This window comes from Echinops telfairi, unplaced genomic scaffold (genome assembly GCF_000313985.2).
Source record: "Echinops telfairi isolate 266 unplaced genomic scaffold, ASM31398v2 ScPeMD7_11;HRSCAF=52, whole genome shotgun sequence".
NCBI classification, from domain to species: domain Eukaryota; kingdom Metazoa; phylum Chordata; class Mammalia; order Afrosoricida; family Tenrecidae; genus Echinops; species Echinops telfairi.
The window spans coordinates 42,098,544-42,123,350 of NW_022103908.1; the positions used below are offsets into that span (position 1 = coordinate 42,098,544).

General features: G+C 49.5%; 1 protein-coding gene across 4 annotated transcripts in view; it reads right to left on the reverse strand.

The window, feature by feature from the left end:
• Positions 1–23,707, reverse strand: part of PAX8 (paired box 8) — a 66,964-nt gene extending 43,257 nt beyond the window's left edge. For all 4 annotated transcript variants that reach the window (XM_045287130.1, XM_045287128.1, XM_045287127.1 and 1 more), the window contains exons 1-2: positions 23,630–23,707; positions 23,181–23,288 (exon numbers count right to left, since the gene is read on the reverse strand). In XM_045287130.1, coding sequence (XP_045143065.1) covers positions 23,181–23,205 — 25 coding nt within the window. In that variant the 5' untranslated portion in view covers positions 23,206–23,288; positions 23,630–23,707. The remainder of the gene's footprint in view (positions 1–23,180; positions 23,289–23,629) is intronic.
• Between the last annotated feature and the right edge of the window lie 1,100 nt (positions 23,708–24,807).

Genomic DNA, 24,807 nt, shown 5'->3' on the forward strand with positions numbered 1-24,807 from the left:
GTTTTCCTTTTTCTGACAGTGTCCTGGTGCAAGTGTGTGGCTGCAAATCAAAAGGTGAGCTGTTTGAACTCACCAGCCACTCCCTGGGGGAAGGCTGTGCCATCTATTTCCGTGAAGCTGAACAGTCTTGGAAACCCCATGGAGCAGTTCTACTCTGCCCTACAGGGTTTCTGGGAGTCTGGATTGATTCAGTGGGAGGGGTTTTATTTGTTTGTTTGTTTGTTTCTGCTCCTGTACAGATTACAGCCTAGGGAGCCCATGGGGTCATTCTACTGTATCATATCAGGTCATTTGAGTCAGAATGGACTCATTGGCATGAAACAAGGTTTACTCTATATCTGGGATTCTGCGCTCTTGTGGTGCAGCCAAGAGAAGATGTGGAGTGGAGGGGAGTGGCTGGGAGGCAGAGCTTCCTGCAGGTTGGTGGAGGCAGCTGTTAGGGACGGAATTTGGCATGTATTTGAAGTGCACTTAGAAAGTCAGTGGTGAACATAGGTGAACATGTGTGGCTCTTAGTGCACTTAGAAAGTCAGTGGTGAACATAGGTGAACAAAGGTGGCTCTGGTGTGTGTGTGTGTGTGTGTGTGTGTGTGTGTGTGTGTGTTGGAAAGCCCTCAAAGAAGGGGGCCCTAGAGGAGCTTGTCTATTGTGGGGCATAAAAAAGGCAGGAAAAATGAAGAAGAAACGCTTTTGTGAGCATGGCCCACTGAGAAAAAAATCGTGACAAAATTGCGCATCTGTGGTTTCCACACCTGCCTACAACCAGTTCCCCAGAAGCTGTCACCATAGCAAAGCAGATTATGCACTCTAAAAGCGACATTCACTGCTGCAGGAAGAAACAAGAGGGAGTGGAGCGGATGGATGATCATTTCAGGGAGCGAAGAAAGGGGTGAAGAATTAGGAGACCAAGGGTTGAGTGTGCTCTGTGACTGCCTCTCTGTGCCTCAGTTTTCTCATCTGGATGGGGTCTGTAGACAATTTTTGAGGTTCTGCCTGTCCTAATACCTTTAAGACTGCCTGTAGGCCGAGAAGCAGAGGTCAGAATCCCTAGAAATGAGTGCAGAGAGCTTTGTGAGGGAGCTTTGGAGGCTATCTTAGTGCAGAAAACAACCAGGGGTGTTCAGAAGGCTGCTCGTAAGATGCTAAAGGGAAGTGGGCATGCATTGAGGTCTATGCATTGCCCAGGACCTGCAACATGGAGTGGCCGACTCTGCTTGGTGGGAATTGAGGTGGACATACACCACATCCCATAGAGCTTGGGTTCCCAAACATATTTGGCTTTCCTTTCCAGAACAACAACAATGAAATTAATCAGTGATCCCCAGCAATTAAAAAAAATTTTTTACGATAGTCCATAATCGAGGATAAAGTGTAGGTATCTGCTCTTGCAGCCCCACCCCCGCCCCCATCAATTCAGAACACACACAGACCATGGTGGTGTCACCCACTATAGGAAACACTACTGTAGTGTGGAAGAGCTCCAAGTTCTTCTGAGCACTTGCCCAGATTCACTCAAGGCAGAGCCAGCACCTGAACTTGAGTTTCTGACCTGAGGTACTTCAGTAAAGGGTCTGGGGAACACATATCCATCTCTGCTCTTCTCCCTGGTGGTCCCAAACCTGGGCTTCTGACTAGCTAAAGTTGGGATCCGGACTGGGTGGGACCTGATCTAGACTAACAGATGAGCAATACTCCAACCTACAGACGGTGTGGGGATGCCTGCTCTCCCAGGATATCTTACTGGCCCTTCAGGTTTTCCTTCCAAATTATTCTTCAATAAGACAGGCTCCCTCAGACAAGCAGAGGGCAAAACCACTTCCCCCAAATCTGTGCCACACAAAATGATTCACAAAGAAAATGTTCTACATCCTACTTTTGTGTGTAGTGGCTAGGGGGCTTAAAAGTGTGTAAGCTCCCATTTAAGGTGTTACCACTGGTCTTGTGTCATTCAAAGCCAAGAAGAGTTTGTTTGTTTGTTTGTTTGTTTGTTTGTTGGGGGGGGTGTAGATAAATGGAAATAAGTAGTCCAAAGCACTAAGGGACCATACAAACTTCAACTTCTACAACTCTGAGACAAGAAGAGCTGGCTGATGTTTAGCTGCCATTATCCAACACTCTGAAAGGAATCGTGTTAGAAGGTCCAGGATAGAGTGGAAGAAAACTATGGAAGAAAACTCGGAATTATAAAAATGACTAGGCTTTCTGGTGCACTAGAAACTGGTGGAACTCCTGAGACTGTGGACCTGTGCACCCACTTTCTAATAGCTGCTCCTCTCTAAATGAACCCGCTTCTCTTTATATCATGATGCTGGGTCTCCATTCCCGGGTCCCATCCTGGTTCCATTCTTGATCCTCATGTCAGAGCACTGAAGCAAAATACAGCAAAAGTCACAGCAGAGCCTCCAGATACGTTGGTCATGCCTGCTCTTCTAGGCTGGGTTCTCCTAATCCGCCGGGACTTCCAGGTTGCCTCTGTGAAGCAAACCCCACTCTCTCCCCCTTTCAAGGACTTTCTGACACTAGATCTAGAGTAAAGGTTGGTCACAAACCTATTTAATAGATGTATTGTTCATTCGAAGTGCTGCCAGATAAGTGATTCTTGAGCGGATTTCATTCAATTCAACATTACTTGTGCCTCAGTTGCTCTAGCAGGTGTGCCTGGCATTCTGAGCCCCATATTACAGATCAAAACTCCATCTTGGGAGGTGAAATGACTTATGTGTAGGTAGCCAGTAAGGAGGAGACCTGAGACTGCATCCAGGTCTGGTCTACTCCTGACTACAGCCAGACAGGGAGCCCTCTTGGAAGAGGTGTACCGGGTAGAAAAAAGACAAGCTTACCAGAAGCTGGTCTGAGAAGGTCTACGTGGGGAAAGAGCTCTGGATGCACTGATTCGTTCCTTGGTCCTCACACAGTAATCTACAGGAGAATCCCCCAGGGAGATTGTAAAGGCCCCATATATGCCAAAAGAACCCCAGCAGATTATGGTGCTAAACAAAGACCACACCTGAAAAAAATTTTAGAAGTCAATGGAAACACAAGAGATTCTTGAACTGGCCAAATATTTATTAAGCACCTAGTATAAAGATGAGACTTTATGCCCCCATAAAACTTTATAGCCTTTGAAACCCTATATAAGGTCAGTAGGAGTTGGAATGGAATCATTGGCAGGGGGTTGCATATCTAAGGAGCCCCAGTGGTGCTGTTGGGTAAGACTTGGATTGTGGCTGGCACATAATCTCCTGTCAATTGAGGAAGGGGTGGAGTCTAGCCTGTCAATCATGTCACAGTCAATGAGGCTTCTGTGTGAACATGGCCTTCTCCTGAGGATTCTGGGAACTCCTGTCTTCCTCCCTGGAGGCAGGACGCACACTCTTTCCCTTAGAGACATTCCTATTGACAAGCCTGATGGAACAACACTGATGCAGCCAGAGCCCTGGAGCTGGAGGAGCCACATGGAGACCCACGCCAGCACTGAGATGCAATCACCACCACAGGATCCACAAGACTTTCCACCCACTGACTTTTGATCAAACTGCATTTGGTGTCATTGCATGTGTTGTGTGAGTCTGAAGAGGAATTCATAGGCTGGTATTAGACCTGTGAACTAATATGGGACTTAAGGACTTGAACTGGACTGGGCTGGGATGTTTTGTTAATATACAATTACTCTTTTATATAAAGCTCTTTCTTGTACATATATGAGTGTCTATGAATTTGTTTCTCTAGTCAACCCGGACTAACACATGGACTGTGGAGCACAAGATTAGTGGTTCAAATCTACCAGTTGCTCCTCTAGAGGAAGATGAGGTGATCTGCTGCCACAAAGCCTTGCAGCCTTAGAAACCCGTAGGCTTGCTATGTGTTAGAATGTCAGTGGGTTAGGATTTCTCTACGATGTGCTTGGTAGTTTTACAGGGGTCTTATTCCCCCTCTACAAAATCTTGTAAAGTTTGATTCTCACAGATCCTCTGACCCTACATCTGACCAACCACCATTGTACAGAGGGTTGTCATGAGGTGGGAATCAACTCCATGGCAGCCAACTACAACATGAGTGAAACAAAACATGTTGCTGAACAGTGATGTGAGAACTGGGATCATGGGGACTTATGATGGCTCACAAAAATAAGATTTTGTCTAAGATGCTGGAGATAGAGCGGTCTAAAGGAGCTCTTACCCTTGCCTAGTTCAGAGGCCAGGCATTGGTGTAGAAAGATGATAATATTTCTTGGTTACATGTTTAAAGTGTCAAATAAGGAGAAGAGAGTATGTGCGGTGGAAAGTCCTATAGGAGTCACTGCAAAGTCAGGAAAGGAGCCCTGCTGAACCATGGTGGGTGATGGGCTGGGCTGTCAACCACAGGTTAGTGGGTTGAGCCTCTCCATCTGCTCCTCTAATGGACACTTCTACTCTGTCCATAAGGTTCCCATGAGTCAACATTGATTCGATGGCAATGAGAAAGGGTGAAGGTGTCACAGAAGGTCTCACCAAGTATGTGAAACGTGAGCCAAGCTTTTGTCAAAGGGACTGGGACTGGAGGTGGTGTGGTTCCAGGTAGCTGCCATTGAATGGGCAAAGACACAGAGGTGGGAGTGTGCATGGCTTGTTTTGGAAACAATAACTAGTTAACTGGAACATACGGGTTTGCATGCAGAAATAGACATAGGGCCAGGCAGGAGGGCCAAGAACCTTCTGGGATGGTATACCAGTAGTTTACCCATAAATGCATGTTAATGATTGGATTAAAGCAGGCATCTGAGATTCTTTTGGAAAAGTACCAGACTATGACTCTCTGGAACCGGGACAGGAAAGATAAGAGATCAGAAAATTTTGATATTTTAAATAATTTAGTTACCATAGACTAAGTTATCACAAAGTCCAAAGACAAAAAGTAAGCTAGTACATGGTTCTGACAAAAGTGGTAAAAGGAATATGTTCAAAAAAATTTTTTTTAAATATCACTAAGGACAGTAGAAATGGGGCAAACTTAAGCCAGGTATGCCTGAAAGATTATACAGAAATGGATAAAGGCTCCAAAATAGACACATTGAGCAACCTTTACCCAAGTTTCCTGATATCAAGACTAAAATAAAGGCCTTAGAATGGCTTCCCCCCAAAACCATTGAAACTTGTCTGAACTCAATGCATACTCATATTTCCAATGTCGCCTCTCTTTACATGAGGTTGATTGGTGACCCCTAGAGCCTGTACACCCTCCTAGGACCCCACAACTGCGTTCTAGCGGGTCCCTCCTCTCAGGCACTCAGTGAAACCTGCTTTGGCCCCAGGGCTGGGTCTGCTCACCACCCACAAACCCTGTTCAATCCCAGTCCAGCCCCCTACCACCTCCACACGGCCCTGGCTCCTCAAACACATGACACGCACCTGCTCAGCATTTGGGCTCCACTTGGACTGAAGCCTTTCCTTTTCCTCTTCCACTGGGATTGGAAGTCCAGTCTTCTTTCTTTGCTCTCTAGAGCAGTGGTTCTCAGCCTACCTAACGCCGCCACCCTTTAATACAGTTCCTCATGTTGTGGTGACCCCAACCATAAAATTACTTCACAACTGTAATGTTGTTACTGTTATGAATTGGGCGACTCTTGTGAAAGGGCATTTTGACCCCCAAAGGGGTCGCGACCCACAGATTGAGAACCGCTGCTCTAGAACATAAGCTTGCAGGCAGAAGAAGCCCATCTCTTGAATTCTGTAACCACAAAGCCTATCTCTGGTGCTAGCACTTGAAGGTGTTCAATAAATCTTTATGTTTTAAGCTGAGGATTACAGTAATCATGCTTGCTGAGATAATTTGGAGTTTGAACTCCAGGCTTGCGTGGCCAGGGGAAGAATGAGCAGGTGATGGCCCCTCATAAGAACTGGGGATCTCTCCGCAGAGGTGGATGAGAGCCAAGCTGGGGATCAGTCAGCTACTGTGCTTGCCCGAAGGACAGGAGTGCTGGTGATGGAGGAGTCAGGGTCAAGGTGCGATGCTGCTTTAGGAGTTGGGGAAAAATTTGAGAGGCTTCAGGTAGAGGGTCCAGACTGACCACCCATTTAAGGAAGAAAATACCAAAAACGGAAGAGGGTTTTATCACATGATTGCAGAAATTTGGTAGTCCTTGGTTAGCATGTGAGGTGATACAAATGGTTCGCATGTGACTGCTAAATGAGAGGTTGAAGTCCCAAGTCCACCCAGAGATACCTCCAAGAAGAAGGCCTAGTGAGATACTTCTGAAAAGCCAGGCATTGAAAACACTATGAAGCGGAAGAGCTAGATGGTGTCCAACTACCGCTACTGGCCTCCCTACTCAGGGCCACAATCGTTGGGGGCCTGGTTAGATGATAAAATGGGAGAAACTGTGTGGAGAGAACCTCAAATTCCTTTTTTAACAACTCCCAAATAGCAGTTCTACTGCACTGGCTGAGACGGGAGGAATCCAGGAGGTGATAGCACTGAGACAGTCTTCAAACCACAGACCAAGCCAACTCCCGGGGCCATCTTATAGTGGAATAATACACTGGCTCAACAGCAATGAACACCGTTCCTATATACTGTGCCCCGTAGAACATCACTGCAGCGCACCAGCAACATCTTCCAGAAAACAAGGAGAGTGTAAGGCCTTGGGAACTGGGTTAATGGAAAGAGAACAACCAGAACAGAAATCGTAAGACTCTTCGTGCATTAGGAAGAGCATAATCAATGTCCCCGAGGAACATGTGTAGAATGTAGGAGATGAAACCATTAATGAGCACGTAAAACATCACTCTGCTACAATACAAATAGTTTCTCTAAAGAAGCACAAACGCCTCATGGGGCACAGTTCTATTCTACACATCTGGAGTCACCATGACTCAGAATGGGCTCAGCAGCAGCGGGTGACAGTGGTGGGGATGGAGGCAGTGAGGTGGTGGTGGGAGACCGAGGATAGAAGCATCATCTCCAGAGAGTGGCCAGGACGACTGTGCATCTGATGTCTATGGAAGGCCGGGAGAGCTTCGGGGTGACAGTTTCCAGAGGAAATCGGGAGGCAGAGGACATTGGTTCAGGTACGTGCTAGTGAATGTGAGCACAAGACAAAGGAGGGCACTTGCACCAGGCAGTGATGCAAGAGCGTATGGTCCCTGCCCAGAAGGTTGAGTAATGCAGCAACTCTGTCCCCTGGTCCACCTTTTCTGTGCATATTCATGTTCTTTCTCTATCAGAAAGTGCCTGGGATCTTTGTTTCCTCCTAGCATTTTATTGTGCTTCTGGGAAGAGTTCACACACACAGAAATAGTTTTCTCTTCAATAATGTACACACAAATTGTTCTGTGAGGTTGGCTGTAATCTCTACAATGCATCAGCTCACTCCCATTTCCTCTTTCCATTCATCCAGTTCCCCGGCCCCTGCTTGTCCTCTCACAGTTTCTTTGGGCAAATGTAGCTCTTTCAATCTCACACAGTTGATTGTTCGAAGGAGGACATTCCTGATGGGTGTTATTGTTTGCCAATCTATTATTTGGTGGAGAGGGCACCATTCTGCGTGGCTTCAGGTCCACACCAGAAGGATGACATTGGGCAATAGTCTCAGGGGTTCCCTCAGGCTCTATCAGTCTGGCCTTTGTATTCACTTAAGTTTGTTCTTCATTTTTCTCCCATTCTAACTGGGGCTTCCTACTATGCCCTGGTCAGGATGGTCGGTAGTGGTAGTTGGGCACCAGCTACTTCTTCTGGTCTCAGTCTGAAGGAGGCTGTGGTTCATGTGAGTCATTAACCCTTTGGATTAGCTGCTTCCTTGAGTCATTGGTTGTCTTTACTTCCCTTTGCTCTGGGAAAAAAGAGACATGTAGATACATCTTAGATGGCCAAGAAAGCTTTTAAGAACCCAGACGCTACTCACCAAACCAGGATGTAGAACACTGTCTTTATGTACTATGCTATCCCAAATTTTGTAAGTGTCCCCTGAGACTTTGGTCCTTACCCTTTAAGCTTACTTTCTCAGTCCCACAAGGTGTTTGGTATCCTTGAGAAGTTTTCACAGTTGTGCCTCTATGTGTGTATATATACACACGCACACATATATATGCTCTAATATATGTATACGCTCATATATATACACATATATGGAACACATAAAATATGAATGGGGAAGATTCATACCATAGCTATATATGCCCATAGGCTTACACCTAGTATGTTCTCCCATATGCATTTACCATATATATCTACTTATATATCTACTCACAAGTTGTTGTGTGTGATTACTGTTATTGCAAGATTAGGATATATTATGTATATTTACCATCGCAAGTTTTATTTGTGTATATCTCTCACTGTCTTCCTTTGCCTTGGTCACTGATACTGACTTCCTCTGTATTGTGTATTGTCTTTCCCATCACTAGAATTAACTTGTGTCCACTGTCTAATAAGTGATTCTACCTCTTCATCTTTCCATCCCTCATCACCAACAAAAAGTGTTTCTTTCTGTGTGTAAGCCTATTCTTAGTATTTTATAAGTGTTCTCATATAATATTTGTTCTTTTATGATTGACTGGCTTCACTCAGTGTAATGTCTTCCTTCAATCATGTTGTCAAATGTTTTACAGATTCATGGTCATCACTGTTTTTCAGTGTTGTATCATCCATGTATGTATAAGCCACCGTTTGTGTGTTCATCTGTTGATGGTCACTGAGGAGTGGGGTTGCTGGATCATATGGCATATCTATACTTAGCTCTTTAAGGAAGCCCTATGCTATTTTCCATAGTCGTGGTATAATAGTTTAGTCTCACCAGCAGTCTATGAGCATTCCAATTTCCCTGTAACCTCCCCAGAATTAGTTGTTTTCTGTTTTGTTGTTGCTCTTTTATCAGTGCCATTAGTCCTGGGGTGAAGTGCTAACCTCAAGGTCAGCAGTTTGAAACCACCAGTGGCTCTGAGGGAGAAAGATGAGGCTTTCTACTCCCATAAAGAGTTACAATCTTGGAAATTCACAAGGGCAGTTCTACTCTGTTTTAAAGGGTCACCCTGAGTTAGAATCAACTTCATGGTAGTGAGTTTGTTCTCTTGTGAAGTATCTGTGCAGGTACTTTGCCCATTTTTAAGTTGGATTGTTTGCATTTTTGAAGTTTTCTATAATTTTTAGATTTTCTACATTTTTTAGTTTTCTGTAAATTATAGAGACCAGACTTTTATTTTCAGATATGTCATTGCCTAAGAATGTCCCCCTGTTCTGCAGTTTCTCTTTTGAGTCTTTTGGTGAAATCTTGTGATGGGTGTAGTGTGTAATTTTAAGAAGGTTCGCTGGTTTATCTTATGCTGCCTGTGCATTTGTAGTTACGTTTGATTTTTTTTAAGCCATACTTTAGGGTCCCTATCTTTGTCTCTATTTTTTCCTTTGATGATCTTTATAGTTTTAGGGTTACGATTTAATCATGTGATTCATTTTGAGTTACGTTTTATTTTTCTGCAAATGGATATCCAGTTTTGCAGTACTGTTTGTGAGAGACAGGCTCTCAACTATGTAATGGGCATGAACCCTTTGTCAAAGATCAGCTGTCAGTAAGTAGATGGTTGGCTTCTGAGTTCTCAATTGTGTTCTCTTGGTCGACGTATCTGTTGTTATAGACAGCTGTTGTTGACTACCATGGCTGCAGTAGACTGAGGCCAGGAAGTAGGAATCCCCTACATTGTTCCTCTTCAGTAATACTGTCTCAGCCAGGTCCTCTTTCAGTTCTATATAAAATCGGTGATTCATTCCTCCTTTCATTCATTAATCCAAATTTCAAGCATGTTGTTGGAATTTGGATTGATGGACTCATCATATGACTGACACACATGTGCTATGTCATGTGCCCAGAAGAGGGTTTTGTGAACCCAGAAAAGGTGCGATAAGGGCCCCACAATATGGCTTTATCTCTTGGAGGCAGTGGTGTGGATTCTCTATTATTTCAATCCTGGGCATGCCTTTTCAGAGGACTTGTTGAGCGTAGCATCTCTCAGAACCAGAGAGCTACAGCCACTACGTGGACATCAGGCAATTCCAGTGCCAACATCAACACCACATGTGCTCACGCTTGTGTGGAGATGGAACACGCTCGTTCTACAAAAGACATCATCCAGCAGTAAGCTCAACATGTGCCACAACATTAGATCCTAGATGCTAAGGAAAATATGAGATAATGGCTATGGAATAGACTCTTTTTTCATAAGGAAATTTAAAGTGGAAGCTATTTTTTAATCCACAAGTATATTTTTTCTTCCACTGACGTTTAGTTTTCTTATGCCTCTGCCTATTCTTCAGGGAATCACTAATTAATGAACATTTTACAACTAACGATCGAGTAATGGACAGACTCTTCATTAGCACACTCTTGGTGGTCACCAGAAGCTGCCACAATCAGCACAGGGTGCTGTGCCCACACTTTCCCTTTAGTCCGCAGTGAGCAGGAGGGAGCAGGAGCTTGGGTGGAGTGGATTCTAACAGGTGTTGGGGAGAGGACCAGGAGTCCTCAGGAGGAAGAGTTGCCCGCATTTCTGAGCGAGTGAGGAATCTTGGTGAAGCTCTCCCATCTTCTCAAGAGAAGCACCTAGCGCTGTCATCTTCAGCCGCCAGATTCTGGACTAGAGGAGCCCTGGTGCTGTTCCCAGGCAGGAACGAAGAACACCATGAACTTGAGCTGGTGCCAGCTGTTCTGACACTGCCGACCAGAGTAAATGGCTGGCTGTCCCGGAGCCTTCCCCGAGAGCAGGAATGAACGATAAAGGTCTTTGCAAAGTCTCCATCATGATCCACACCCTATAACGTTAGTGCTGTGACCACAAGTGCAGGCGGGACCAGGGCCATGGCTGGGCACCAGGTATACTTCTATTCAGAGCTCAAACTGTAAGTTGAAAGAATAGGGAGGTGGCAGGTTAGGGCATTGTAGATTCCATGCCGGCACATCCCACTTCACAGAAAAGATGCTCTGGTTCATTCAGACCTCGCTTTCCTAGTTATGCCTGCTCCTTCTCCAGCAGCCGTGAATTCAATCAGAACACTTGGATTGCTCTTGTCAGCTCACAGGCATGCCTCCCTGGGTCTTTGAGAACAGGGGCTTCTCTGGTCTTCTTTTCACCGCTGCAGACCTAGGATACCCAAACTCATGGCTCTCAAGTCCATTTCAATGTACGGCAACCCCGTAGGACAGGATAGAACTGCCCCTGTGGGTTTGTGAGGCCAACTCTTTATGGCAGCAGGAAACTTCATCTTTCTCCCTCAAGCAGCTGGTGGTTTGGGGAACTGCTGACCTTGGGGTTAGCAGCCTAACTCATCACCACTACCCCACCAAAGCTCCTGCTGGCCTTGGACAGCACTTGGTAAAAGCCTCTTCCTAGAATACTTATGCTTGTGAGTCTTGGACAAGCGGGTGTGTGTATGCACATGTGGGTGTGTACGTAAGTGTGACTATAAGTGCACTTGTGAATGTACGGATGATATACAGGAGAGGTGAGGACAGTCAGTACCCGTGGCATGGAATCGAAGGGCTCTCTTACTCTCAGGTCTGACTCTGCCCTTGTAAGAGCCGCAGAGTGAATACTCCCTTAGATTTTGAGCCCTGGGTGCCTTGAAGCCTCATTCTATTCCCAATCCTGATTGTGTCTGTGTGGGGATTTACCTGGGTGTCTCTGCATGTTTGTGTTCATGCGTGTATATAAGTGTGTGAATGGGGTGTGTATCCATATCCATAGCATATGTATGTCTTTGGGTCTTGACAGCTCTCTCTGGACTTCACCCATGTCCACCAGCCCTTTGTGGGAGGCCCTTCCTTTGCCCTTCCTCTTGTCCACCCAGGCCGGGCTCACTCAGAATGTGCCATCCCCTCGCTTCTCAGCATGGACTCTGCCCTCTTGCCTGCACCATTGTTTATGAGGCACCACCATGTCAGGAAAAGGGGTCGGATTATGAGTGTAAAGTCCCTACTCTGCCCCCAAGCCTGTGAGATCAGAGGCAAGTCACATCTCCCTGGGTCTGTCTCCCTTTGCTCATCGTAATAGATAAACAGGATCTAATCTGAATCCCTTTCAGCCAGAAACTATTTTGATTAACACCAAAGCCACTCAAGTCTAGAAGAGTAGAGTCCATAGAGAGAGATGACTCCTACCCAGTGCAGACAGAAAAACTTGCCAGAAAAATAAAGGGAGACCTTGAAGTTTATTTTAAACAATAAAGGGAGGAATTGTAGAGGAGGGAAAGGAATCGTGGAAGGCTTGGAAGGAGGAGGTATTCGAGCTAGGCTAGCCAACGGTGGAAGGAAAGTGACTAAGTGTTTCCCAAAGGTCAAGGCTTCCCTGCCATGGAGTGGATTGTGAATCATAGCAATCACACCGGATAGAGTAGAACTTCCCCTTGTGGGTTTCTTCACTGGCAAATATTTATGGAAGCAGAAAGCTTCGTCATGCTTCCACGGATCATCTTTCAGGCAGTAAGTCTGAAACCCATTTTACTGGTGAGGAAATTGTCTCAGGAGCACATGCAGATGGTGACTACAGAACAGGGATTCAAAGCCAGGTGTGTGGGACTCCCAAGTCCAACCTCATAAGCACTGCCTTTTAGTCTTCGCTCAAAGGGACAAGCAAGCTCTCCGTGTCAAGAAAGGTTCTATCTGCACTGGGAAAATTGATGAACACACACAAAACTGCCTGTAAACAATAGAAGGCAGAGCGTAATTGCGTCTAAACCTGGAGGTACAGAGAGTGATTTCCAGAGAGTTCGGGATGTAGAGAAGCGTGGGCAGGAACACAATGTACTTTTGAGCCACAGATCTCCCAGAAAGATGGACCCCTTCCAACCAATGAGGCCTCACCATGCCCCGAGGGAAGAAAGGTGGCCTCCGGGACAACAGCTGTGTCACTACCTCCGGGATGGCTCAGAGTCCTTCGCATTTGTAAGATGGAGCATGCTGCGGCCTGCCGTAGGCCTTTCGCAGGCAGGGGCACCTGTGCAGAGAGCCGGGTGGCCAACAGGAGAGGTAGGACATGTAGGATATAGGAATCTTTCTAATAGGGGCACTGTCATGTCACCATTGGCGTTGCGAGGACCCGTGTCTCACTGCCAAGGAGATGGAAGGCTTCCAGAGAGAGCAAAGTTTTAGTCTGTTTGGCAATCTATGATGTCACAGGGATCAAATATTGGAAGCATTCACTACTGTTGTGATTGGCAAACGTAGGCATATGTTTCCACAGCTCTGGTACCTAAAGCTGTGCCCCGATTTTGCGAAGAGCTGGCCAGGCCACGTAAACCAGAGCCTCCACGTAAACCATCATGGTGCTGGGCTGACCGCTCCATGGGCTCACAGGCTGCCTTCATTGGGAACCATGAATGCTCCCGAGACCCACCCAAATCCAACTGGCCAGATGGGCTTTAGCTTTCTCTGGCAACTTGGCTGCATGGTGGTGGCTAGTCAAGATAAATGACCTTGCGTTCGCTTGCTGAATAGGTTGTCTATTTTTCCGTTTTTGTGCCTCGGCTGAATTGTTTTGTCTGATTATTTTTCCCTTGTGATTCTCTGGATCTGACCTCTGGAGAAAGAAGCTCAATATTCCAGCTTTCTGCACTGAAAAGGTGCCTCACAGCCCTGGTAGCAAATTCCACCATAGCCGGCATTACTGCCCACCCATCGTGGGCAACACCCTACAAGGGCTCATTACACTAAACGAAACCACTGACCCTCTGGCTCTCGCTGCTTCCTAGCCCATGTCTAATACTTCTTCCACCCTGAGACTCCTCCCTCCCAACCTCATCCAAGTTATAGTCAACCTGAGCCTACATGTCAGGAGGCCACTCTCATTCCTACCACCGCTATTGGAGACTTTTCAGGAGCCAACCTCCATATAGTATAACTCAACATTATTACCTGGTGCTCAGCTGATGTTTAAATGTCAACTGAGGTTTGCCAGCATGTCCAAACTAGATTGTTATGATGCAAGGTAGGAAACCATAAAGCAAAGGAGACACCAACCCCCCCTGAAACAAGTCTTCCTACGGCCCCGGGTTAGTTGAACACACAGCATGCCCACACACCCACTTTAGGTCCTGTTTCCTTTAAGACCAATGCTCCTGAACCCGGGACCATTCTGGGTTCCAATATGAAGCCCACAGGGCACTCTTCCTAGCACAAGCCTAGTGCCTCTTCTGTGTCCAGGTTTTCCAGTAGAATTAAATAAGCCGTTCCTTTTCAAATCAGCCGATAACAAGCACAGAGGTCTCAGCCAGGAACCCCTAGGTAGCTCTTCATTTCATCCCATTACCAGCTCTGTGAAGGCCCCGGCTGGCACACATGGTCAAGTGGTGCTCTCCTACTGAGAGGCTGCTGTGGTGGTTTGAAGCATCCCCCACCTGGGATACCTTGGAAGACACGGTTGGTGGTTGACTTCCAGAACGTCACAGCCATGCAAACCCTATGGAGTTTCGATCTCTTCAGATACACATAGGATGCACATCAGCTGGAACGGATTTGAAGGCAATGGAGGAACTGAGAAGTGGTGGGGTGGGGGGGAAGAGGGATAAAAGATGATTGCCCTCATCCATGTGGAATATTAGCAAATCTGTGCTAAACTTTAACCGGAACCAAATGTCAGCACTGGGTTTCAAGTGACCCACAGAGAACTGCACAGGAAAGAGTTCAAGGATATATGCTATTTTGAGTTGGCTTGGGACCGTTTTCGGGAGCTGTCTTCACCGGTGACCACTGTGTGGAACAGGGAAAAATCTTTGGGGCAGACACTCTACTATGCCAGGTGAAGCATCCTTGAAGTTCTCACAACACTTCCATAGTGTATACTACTGAGGAACGCAGCCCCGAGAGACGATGGACTTGCTTAAGGTCCCAGAGTGAGGGTGGATGGTAAGGTCTGAGTCAAAAGCAAAGCCTCCAGTCCTTGACCCCCTCTTGCTGTCTGAAATGCAGTGGGTTCCGTGATAGCAAAAATGGGGGATAGCCAACATCACAGTGGTTTTAAAAGCTCATCATCCCCTTGACACTTGGTGCCCCTGAGTTGGTTCTAGGAATAGTCATTCTGTTGTCCTCCCAGGGACTCCAAACTGCAGTGCACAGAGACCTGGCTGAATGCAAACACCCAGCTCACGTGATCCCCGCAGGCAGAGTGAGCCGTCCGTCCCTCTCTTAGATGGGTCACCAACCCTGCTCCCTGGACCTTTCCGCAGTGCTGGTCTGACTGTGACAAGATGTCCCTGTGGACTAATTAGCACTAACTATCCAGGTCACTTGAAGGCCACTTAGAACAACAAGTGAACCAGACGATCCGACGTGCACCGTGCTGTAGACGGGAGAAGAAAGAGAGCACAGGACAGCAGGGGAGGAAGACCTGTCTTCAGCCTCGCTCCTTAAACCAAAGGCAGGTCGGCATTTCAAAGATGCAACTTGCCCAGGAGTTAAGGCAGCTTCTCTCTGCACACCTTCAAAAGGGGAGAACGTTGCCAAGAAAATGTCTTCTAGGCTAATGGTGCAAAGGAGGCTTTGACAGGTCTCTAAAGTAAGGTGACCAGATTTTAACGTTGGTCAAGCGGGACACCAGCGGGACACCATTGATAAAACTCATATCCTGGCGAAATAGCCACATGGCAGCCAAAAACCGCATACCCTAGCTTGTCGTGCATTCTTTCCAAAAATCGAGGGTTTTTAAAATGCCGCGGGACCGCGGGACAAATTGTTAAAAATTGGGACTGTCCTGCCCAAAGCGGGATGTCTGGTCACCTTACTCGAAAGAGCGGATACCTTGGTTCTGAATGTCTGTGCAGGAGGTGACCCTGAGGAAGCAGGAAGGGGAGCAGAGCTACATTGGGGAAGGTAGCTGCCCCGGGGCCCCATGCCTGCTGTGCTGCAGGTGGATGGGGCATCCCAGACTGGTCTCTGGTAGTGTGCGGAGAGTCATCCCCGGAACTCCGCAGCTGTTCCTGTCACATGGACAGGGACCCGGGCAGGGAGGCAGCATCTAGCTGGAAGGTGCTGAGGGATAGTCATTCTGCAGTCACAACTCTGAGAGGGAGAGAGCTGTGGCGGTGCCCTTGGGTCGAAGTGTAGGCGGAGGGAGGCGCTCAACAAAAGTCAGAGTCCATGCCAACTCATAGCGACCCTATAGGACAGGGTTGAACTGCCCCCTGTGAGTTTCTGAGACTACACTCTTAGGGAGTCGAAAGTCCCATCTTTCTTCCTAGGACAGGCTGGTGGTTTCCACCTGCCAGCCTTTCCGACTGCAATCCAACACGTAACCAGGACACCTCCAGGGCTCCCAGGTGTGGGTACAGGGTTATGTTCAATGAAGACCCTCTCCTCTTTCTCTCCTAGTGGAGACCCCCCGGTGGCACAAATTGCTCAGTGCTCAAATGCTAATCAAAAGGTCTGAGGTTTGAACCCACCCAGTGGCTCTAAGAGACAAAGATCTGTGGTCAACTCCTGGTAAGATGATGGCCACGTTCTCCCACATCACCGGGGGCTGCTGTGAGTCAAAATCTAATGGATGGCGTGGAACGATGGCTAGCTCAGTCTCCTTCACAGCAGCGCCCTGAGAAGCCTGCAGACAGGGGCCACTTCTCTCCTTGGACAGGCAGGGCAACGGAGACTGGATCCAGAGTTCTACCTCAATGAAGTTCAGGACACTGAGGAAGAAAACAAGCTGCTTGTCTCTCCAGGTATGCAGCCACTCTCTTACTGAGGGTTCTAGGGTGTTCCCACTAGGGATGCAGGTGTGGACGATCTAGTGTTGCAAAGATTTTAGGGTGGAGTCAAAGCGGAGTGGGAGTCTGATCCACCTCTCTGAGCATTCGTTCCCGGCTCTGAGACTGTCCATACCACAACCTTCGAAGCAGAGTTGTGTGGATCAAAGGAGACACAAACGTGCTAGTTCCTGCCCCTGTGGTAGCCCCAGGCAAGGCTGATGACAGTGTCCATGTATGGAGGGCTCAGCAAGCCCAAGGACCCGTGCTCAATGCTACAAGGTTCCCTTCTGTCTTGGGATGCAAAAGGGATAGCGGCCGAGGCCTGGAGACTGTGAGGCCGGCCACATCCCAGCAATACCTGACATCTCATATAACATTCAAGACAGGACTCTGGGAAGGGGGATTCTCAGGAATCAAGACAGAAACAAGATCCTGAACGCCCTCCATTTGATCTGGAACACACCTCAGTAAAGAACCGCTGGGGTCTACCCAGGCTCCCCAGTCAGGGCACAATCCAGACTCAGTGAATTGTTCACTTAAAGTAGAAATCCTCCCATGGGGCTATTTCTGGTCACACAACAGGTCATTGGTTCATCATGCCCCCACCTGGTGAAGAGAGGGTGCCGTGCCAAAGGCATGGTTGTTTCCAACAACCCAAACAGACTTGTCTTCCTAAGCCTTGGCTGGAAGGCAATGATTCTGAGTCCTCTAAGACGGACTTGCAGTTGCAAGAAAAAAGAGTGGGAACCTCTGCTCAGCCTACCCTGATCCCCCCACTCCATGCCAGAGCCACTCATTGGCCATGACTGGATGTTACTGGAGTGGGCAGCACCCCAGAGACCATAATCTCGAGAACCAGGAGACCCCTGGATCTCTGTTCTTCACACTCTTTCTGCAAATGAGATCCCAGTGGGAAGCAGTCCTTTCATGCAGTTTTCCATGTGGAAGGCCTTTGAATTCTCTCTCTCTTAAAATCCCCCCACAACCAACCCCGAGCTAAGTACTAGTTCCAGTCTGAATGTAGAAAGAATCACTCTCCCAACAAGTTGTGAGTTTAGGGAACCATTCTCCTCTCTCAGAGTCTACTTGGGAAGGGAGACAGGTGGGGCTCATTGGCCTGCCCTTTCTCAAAGTCTGAGCTATAACAAAAGAAGAAATACCCTGCGGTCTTAAATGAAGGCTCCCTCCCCAGACCCCCACCAACCCAACCCACCCCCCACAGTGCACGCACTCTCATGCACACACACACAGCTTTTCTCCTCCATCATTTCTTCTCCCTTTTATCTTTTGGCTCCTTCTGGACTCCGAACCACAAAGCTCAACGCTTTCTTAACTCAACTGAGAACTCAGTACCTCTTGGCCTGATAAATAGACCAGCTTTAAAATGCTTAGAATGAAGGCAGACCAACTGTGGCGAGAGAAAGTAAACACATCCATGCGCCAGTCAACCCTAGCAAGCTCCTTGCCGATATGAGGAGAGGCAGGTCCCCCCAGAGCTGGCTAGGGTGCTGGAACAGGCTCGGGGCGGGGCGCTGGAGGCATGGACCACCACAAAGCAGCCTTCCGATGCCTTAGTTATACGCCAGATTTGGGAATCTGACCAGGATCCGGTTTGGTTGTTCCTGAGGATAACCAACTCTGCCAGCTTGTCCCTCATCCGTTTGGAAATACCCCGAGAGATGGGAATCCAGCTTCATCCCTCTGATCTCAAGGGTTTTTTCTCAAGTGCTCTGTGCACAGGTGAAGGCAGCCAGTGAGAGACTCCGAATCTTTCCTAAATTGGAATGTAGTGACTCCAGAATTCGATAGCTACATCTGAGGAACTTTTCCTATTGACAATATACACACCCCACTGCAGCCACACCACACACACAAATTGTTTTTATGAGAACCAATTAATAAATGCTAATTCATTCAGGCATATCTGCACCAAATTACTGTTTCATTTAATTGCAGGGGAATTTTCCATTACTAACCTCTCCCTTGCTGATTGTGTGTGTGTGTGTGTGTGTGTGTGTGTGCATTATTTATCGGGTTTTTTTCTTAGTTTCACTAATAGTGAGGCTGGTATGCGATATTATCTGCCGTTTGTACGTCTGACGTTTCTTTTTCATTTACAAGGCTTCCTCATTCTTGCGGCTTCCCGTCATCTGGAAGACACATCCTTAAAGCAGACAAGATTTTATACAGAAACGACTAGAGATGACCGTGGCTGGAATTACCCCCACAGGAGCGTGTCTTGTCTGATTGTGCCCCTCCTGTTCCAGGGGCGTGTGAGTCTCCACTTTGGGGCGACGTGGAAATGTCCATGAATCACATAGCTAACGATGGAAAGATTGTACATACACCACGCATGCCGGAGATTACAAATCCCTTCATAATAAGAACATATAAGGCTCAAATCACCTAATAAGCCCCTGGAGCACCAGAAGCATTTTCTCGCTGTTCGTGGACACCAAAATAAAGATGGTGGCATCCATGTGCACCACTGAGAGCCTCCTAGACGACCTTGCTGGCCTCTTTTTAGGCTTAGAAAAGTGGGGAGGTGGCTAGGGGCTGTGTAGAGGTGCTCATAGATACTTCGAGAGCAAAATTTTTATTTCCTTATACTGCATGCCCCTGGCCACCTCTTTTCTGCAGTCCAGGGTCTGTCATTGCGTTCCCTGTCCAGCCAGCTTTCTCTCTCCCCCTCCCCCTCCCCCGTGCCTCCATTCAGCATCTCTCCCCTCTACATCCTTTCCTTTCCTCTCTCTCCACGTAAAATGTCCTAGCAGAGGTGAATGATTAAACCGTTTCCCTCAAGGTTTAGGTATGAAAAGGCATGCCGCTGTAAGTAAAGTTTCACCTTTATCCCCAACTCCATCAATAATTACAGAACAAGGATGACTACCCAGAAATCTGTCTTAACCATTAGCGTTGCAAGACAGACTCTCATGTATGTATTCCGCGGGCTTACAAAATTCTGCTTTGTTCTTTTTCTTTGCCAGTACGAATTACAAATCAGAGTAAGTTGCTCCAAAACGAAGTCAGCACAGGAAGGGATTCTGGAGACCTCGATGGGACAAATCTCTACACCCCGAAAACATCCGCCTGGCCCAAACTGGAGATTTGAGGCCGTCTAAGCGAAAGTTGTGACTTGTTCCACTAGTAAAGGCTCTCTTCTGCACCAACGTGTCTTTTAATGATTACAATTCCAGTAGGTTAATTTTTGCTTATTTCCCTTCCTTTGTCCTCTTCAGAAAAATCAGGCAGAGTCCTTTTGGGGATAGATGGATAAAATTAATTAACTTTCTGTCTATGTCCAAAAAAGTTCCAAATAAATGCTTCCAACAGACATCAAAAAAGTGTCAATTAGAAATAATTACTTCTTATCAATCAGCGGGGCAATTAAAGTGACAAAGCTTGAAAAGATACTCATCTTAAAACTAATTCACAAGGTAGCTAAATTATCTCCTAATTAACTTGCATTGAGCAGGGTGGGAGGGTGGACCATCTTGAAACAAAGATGGATTGAGGAACCCCAATACCTTTTTATGTTCCTTAAGACTGTTTCCCCCGATGGGGAAGATCTTCGTTTCAACCCAGGGAAAAAGAAAAAAGAAACACTGGGAAGAAAACAAACCCTTCCCACAGGCGTGGGACCTCCTTTCTTTCTTTTTAAAACGAAGAGAAGGAAGCGGCTCCAAAGAGCTGACGTTACAGGAATCGGTCTTCCTTCCCCACTCCCAGGTCTCCTTTTACTCTTTGAATAACCTATTTTCCCAGGCTGGGGGTGGAGTTTGCCAACTTATTTCAAGTAACTTTTAATGGCAACCTGCTTTCTTTTGCTAAACTCTCTTCCTCATTGCGGCCACCTTATTTACATGTTGATATTTGTGTGCCACTCCTCTCTCCCCAGGCACGCATCCTGGGATAGGTAAAACCAGGTTTCTCCCCTTTTGGTTTCTCGATGCAACGAAAATCCGAGCGGGTTTGACATCACGTTCGAACCGTACCGCTGACCAGTGCGCGTCCGAATCTTGGGCCCTCAGGATCATAAAACCACAGGGGCTAAAAAACGACATCTCTCTCCTGGGCAAGATCCGCGGCGGTGACCCTCCCGGGCTTGAGCGGCGAAGACTGGAGTGGCCCTAACCTTGGGGCAACTTTCTCCACCGCCTTGGGTTTGAGGATTTGAGAAAAGGCGCGCCCGGCCTCGCTCCCGCGAAAGGCTGCGCGGGCCCCGCCACCCCAGGGCGTCCGGCCCCGGAAACTTTGACGGGAGTGGTCCCCAAGCCGAACCGAACTCAGAAAGGGAGCTGGGGGTGGTGATGGTGGAAAGTGGCTAAACCCTGGAAGACAATGGGTTTATAAAAACAAAAGTGTCTGCTTTCAAGAATTTAGGGCAACAACGTCACATCCACTGACCAAGGAAACACGCACATGAGTGTTCAGGTTTGCCCAAGGCGGGGTTCGGAACCGAAACGCGGGAGCTTCCAGCCTTTGGAACTGCGACTTTCTTTTGGTTTTATTATTATTAAATTTGCTCTCCCTCCCTGGAAGCTTAATTGCTTTATTGTTTGGGAGCAGAGAGGCTCTGCCTCCCCAGGCCAGAAACCCACCTCTGTCTGCCCCAGCCTCCGAAGGACTCTGCTGACCCCCGCCCCAAACTCTTGGGCGATTCGCATCTGAGGTCTTGAGAAAGAGGTGCGTTGCCCTCTGGGCTTGTGGCTGATGGAAAAGAAAATATAAACTGAGTCGTGGTGGCTAGTGTTTGGGTCCTGCGTGCCTGGGTTCCCGTTTACGCCAATGAATCACCCTTGGGCATCGCGACATCGCGTTGGGTAGCGTCAGTGGGCAAGGGTCTGGCCCGGCCCGGTCAGTTCGAAGTCGGAGCGCACCCCAGGCTCCCACCGCCGCCCGGTGGACCCGGGGGAAGGTGGGGATGTGGGGGGGAAGGGGCGAGCCCCGGAGAGCCGCAGTCGCGGCTGGAGAGGTCCTGGAGCACTAGCGGGGACCCGGCGGCACCTCGCGATCCCCAGTAGAGACCATCCAGTCCTGCGCCCTGGTCTGGAGAGAGACCGGGGCGGGGGGGCGGGGAGTGGGGTGGGCAAACCCTAGTCCGGGCTTCAGAAAGTAGCCACGGAGCCCGCCTGGGCCCCGGAGCGGCTGGTGAAGGGAGGCCGGCCAGCCCGCAGGGTTCCCCCGCCAGCCGACCCCGCGGCGCCCGGCCAGAGGGCCCTGGCCTCGACTCAGACAGGCCTAGGAGCGGCCAGGCCTGGCCGCGGGCGGCGGGGCGGCGGCGGCGCGGCTGTCCGCGGGGAGCGGAGGGCCAGGTGGCAGCGTCCTGGGACCTGCCTCTGGGGTCCTAGCCAGAACTAGGCTGAGACCCCCTCCAGGAGCCCCGGGAGGGATTGCTCCTGCCCCGAGCGCTGAGGTTGCTCCGCACAGCCCGGCGACGTTGCGCGCTCGGCTAAATAGAGACCTCAGCCGCGCACGGCGCCCGCTCCGACCCTCCTTATTATAACAAATGTCCCGTTTGCCTAGCGGGACTTCATATTCGCCTAGAATTCATCTGAAATATTGATTTCCTCTCACTTCGCCGGCCCAAATCGATCGCGTCGTGCCCTGGCCCCATAAATCGCTTTCCCGGCGGCCAGCCCGGCTCCATCCATCACCGCGGGTCGCGCCGCGCCTCCGCCCGCCGTCCGCACTCGCTCCGCACCGCGGCGCCCGTGCCCACCGCGCCGCCGGCCCGGGCCAGCCCCGAGCCTAGGGCGCCTTCCGGGCTCGGTCCCCGCCTGGGCCCAGCCGCCAGGGTGGGAAGAGCCAGCCCTGCGGCTGGCGCTTGGCGGGCGCACTTGCAGGCCCGAGCCCCGGCGCGCGTGGGGAGGACAGCTCGGCCCCGCGGGCAGCCCAGCCCTCGTAGGTCCTTCGCCCTGAGCCCAGCTCTCTGCCCGCCCCGTGCTAGGCTAGGAGGTGTCCCGGGGCACTGGGGTGCGCTCCCAGTCCCCAGGCCCTGGACCACTGGCTTCTTTCCCTTTGGCTTGAAAGAGTGGTGGTGGGGGCCGGGGGAGGGGAGGGCATCTATTCAGGGTCCTGCTGGGGGAACCACTGTCCAGGGCTTCCTACACCCGGGGACCAGGGTTTCCAGGGACTCTGCAAGCCTAGCACCGGCGCAGCCCAAGGCCGAAGGGCACTCAGGGTGCCCACTGGAGAGCTGTGCGAAGGTGGTGGTGGGACATCAGAAAACAACCCCTGATCCCTCACGGAGAGCTACCCCCCTCCTGCCGTTTCAAGAGGACCACACAAACCCAGGCCTGGGTAGCGCAGCTCCTGGGGCCTTAGAGTGGCGACTCCAAACGGGAGAAACAGGCCCTAGGCGCCCTCAGCTTCGTGCTGGGAGCCCAAAGCGTACGTTCCCCCAGCCCCACCGACCAGAGCGCACGCACGGACGCACGATGGTGGCACGGGGTCTTGGGGTCCTGGCCAAGCTGCGACCTTACCGGATCGGATGGAGTTGTGCGGCATCTTCGGAGTGTCGCTTGCAGCCTGCCAAAGGCTCAGGGCTTCCTCGCGCCGGTCCTGGCAGCACCCGCCGCCACACTGCTGCCCTGCACAGACCCAGGGAAAGGGGCATGAGGTTGAATGCCTACTGATGGAGACACCCGTCCCGGGCCTGTCCCCTAGGTTTCCATGGCTTGCCAGGAGGGGTGGGAGAGTTCTTAGATGTAGGGGCCAACCTCAGCCTGGTCTAGGGAATACACAGTCCAGGGGGTCCTGGATTGAGAGTGTGCTGAGGAAGCCCCAAACTCCAGTACTGGTGTTCTAACCCTCTGAGATCCCCTGTCCCCTTTAACTTGCGAAGGAAAAGCCTGCAGGGTTCCGTGGCTGCTGCCTTCTCTAAGAGCCGCTTCCTCCCAGCCAGCTTCCAACCAGCTCATAAGCAGCATACCTGGCCAGCAGCAGGCCCCCACTGCTTGGGTCTGCCAGCGAGGGTGCCCTGGGCCCTGCTTCTCGCCTGGTTCTGAAGTTTGTTCCCATCCACCCGGCATCACCGACCGATTTTATCCCGCGGAGGCCCTGGGAGATGGGTCTGGCGAGGCTCGAAGGCCGCGGATTGGCTGGCTGGGTGCAGGGGGGTGCGGGAAGGGGAGGATTTTGCAAGGGGGACATGGCTGAGTGGACTCAGGAGTTAGAAACATTTGCTGGAGCTTCTGTTTCCAGCGGAGAGAGGAGAGGGAAGCAGCTGAGCCCTAAACTCCACTCAGGCAGCTCTAGAAATATTCAACGAGTGAGGGATGGAGGTCTCAGGGCCTGAAGGTGAGAGTGCCTGGGGTGCCCCTGGTGCCATTCACCACGGGAAGTGAGAGTGGACCCTCAGTGGCACCTTCTTCATACACTTGTCTGCTCTCCGGGAGACAGCCTGGTCTCCTTACACGAGGAAACGCATTTGCAGCCTGGTTTCTAAGGATGGCGGCTAGAAGCAAGATGACCCGTCTTCTCATCACTGGCGTTGACTTCTTTCTTCCAGGACAGAACCTTCAACATGCCCTGAGCCCGGATCTTTCCTATCAGACAGGGTCCACACACTTAGTGCCTTTAGGTGAATGGAAATGACCACAGCAAGGCCTCTTCCCAACACCTGCAGCCACTCTTGGCTCCTGGTGGCTTTCTAATTGGGGAGGAGAATTGTGGGGAAGGGCAGTTGGATTTAGCAAGGGAATAGGCTGAGCTGACCAGAAAAGGACAGCAGCCTGGGCTCAGTAGGGGGTAGAGCTGGGAGGGTCTGGGAGTTGAGAAGAAGAAGCCCTTAGTGAGACAGATGCAGCTTCTACTTCTCTCCCAGGTTGTCCCCTTTGTTGAGAAAGTGGGGTCCAGTGAATACTGTGGGTGCGTAGGTGAGAGCAGATGTCCCTTCTCCCTGGATTCAGATGGTCCTGCAAGGGCCCTGCTGTCTGGTGGGAGGGGGGGGGGTGCTCTGTGATAGGAGAGACAGAGAGAGAGAGAGAGAGAGAGAGAGAGAGAGGACTGGGATTATTCAGGGAGGGGTGTGTGTGTAAAAACACAAATAATTTTTCCTAGTTAAAAAGGAAAAACAAAATCAAGTTTTTTTTCAAGTTAACTACTGCC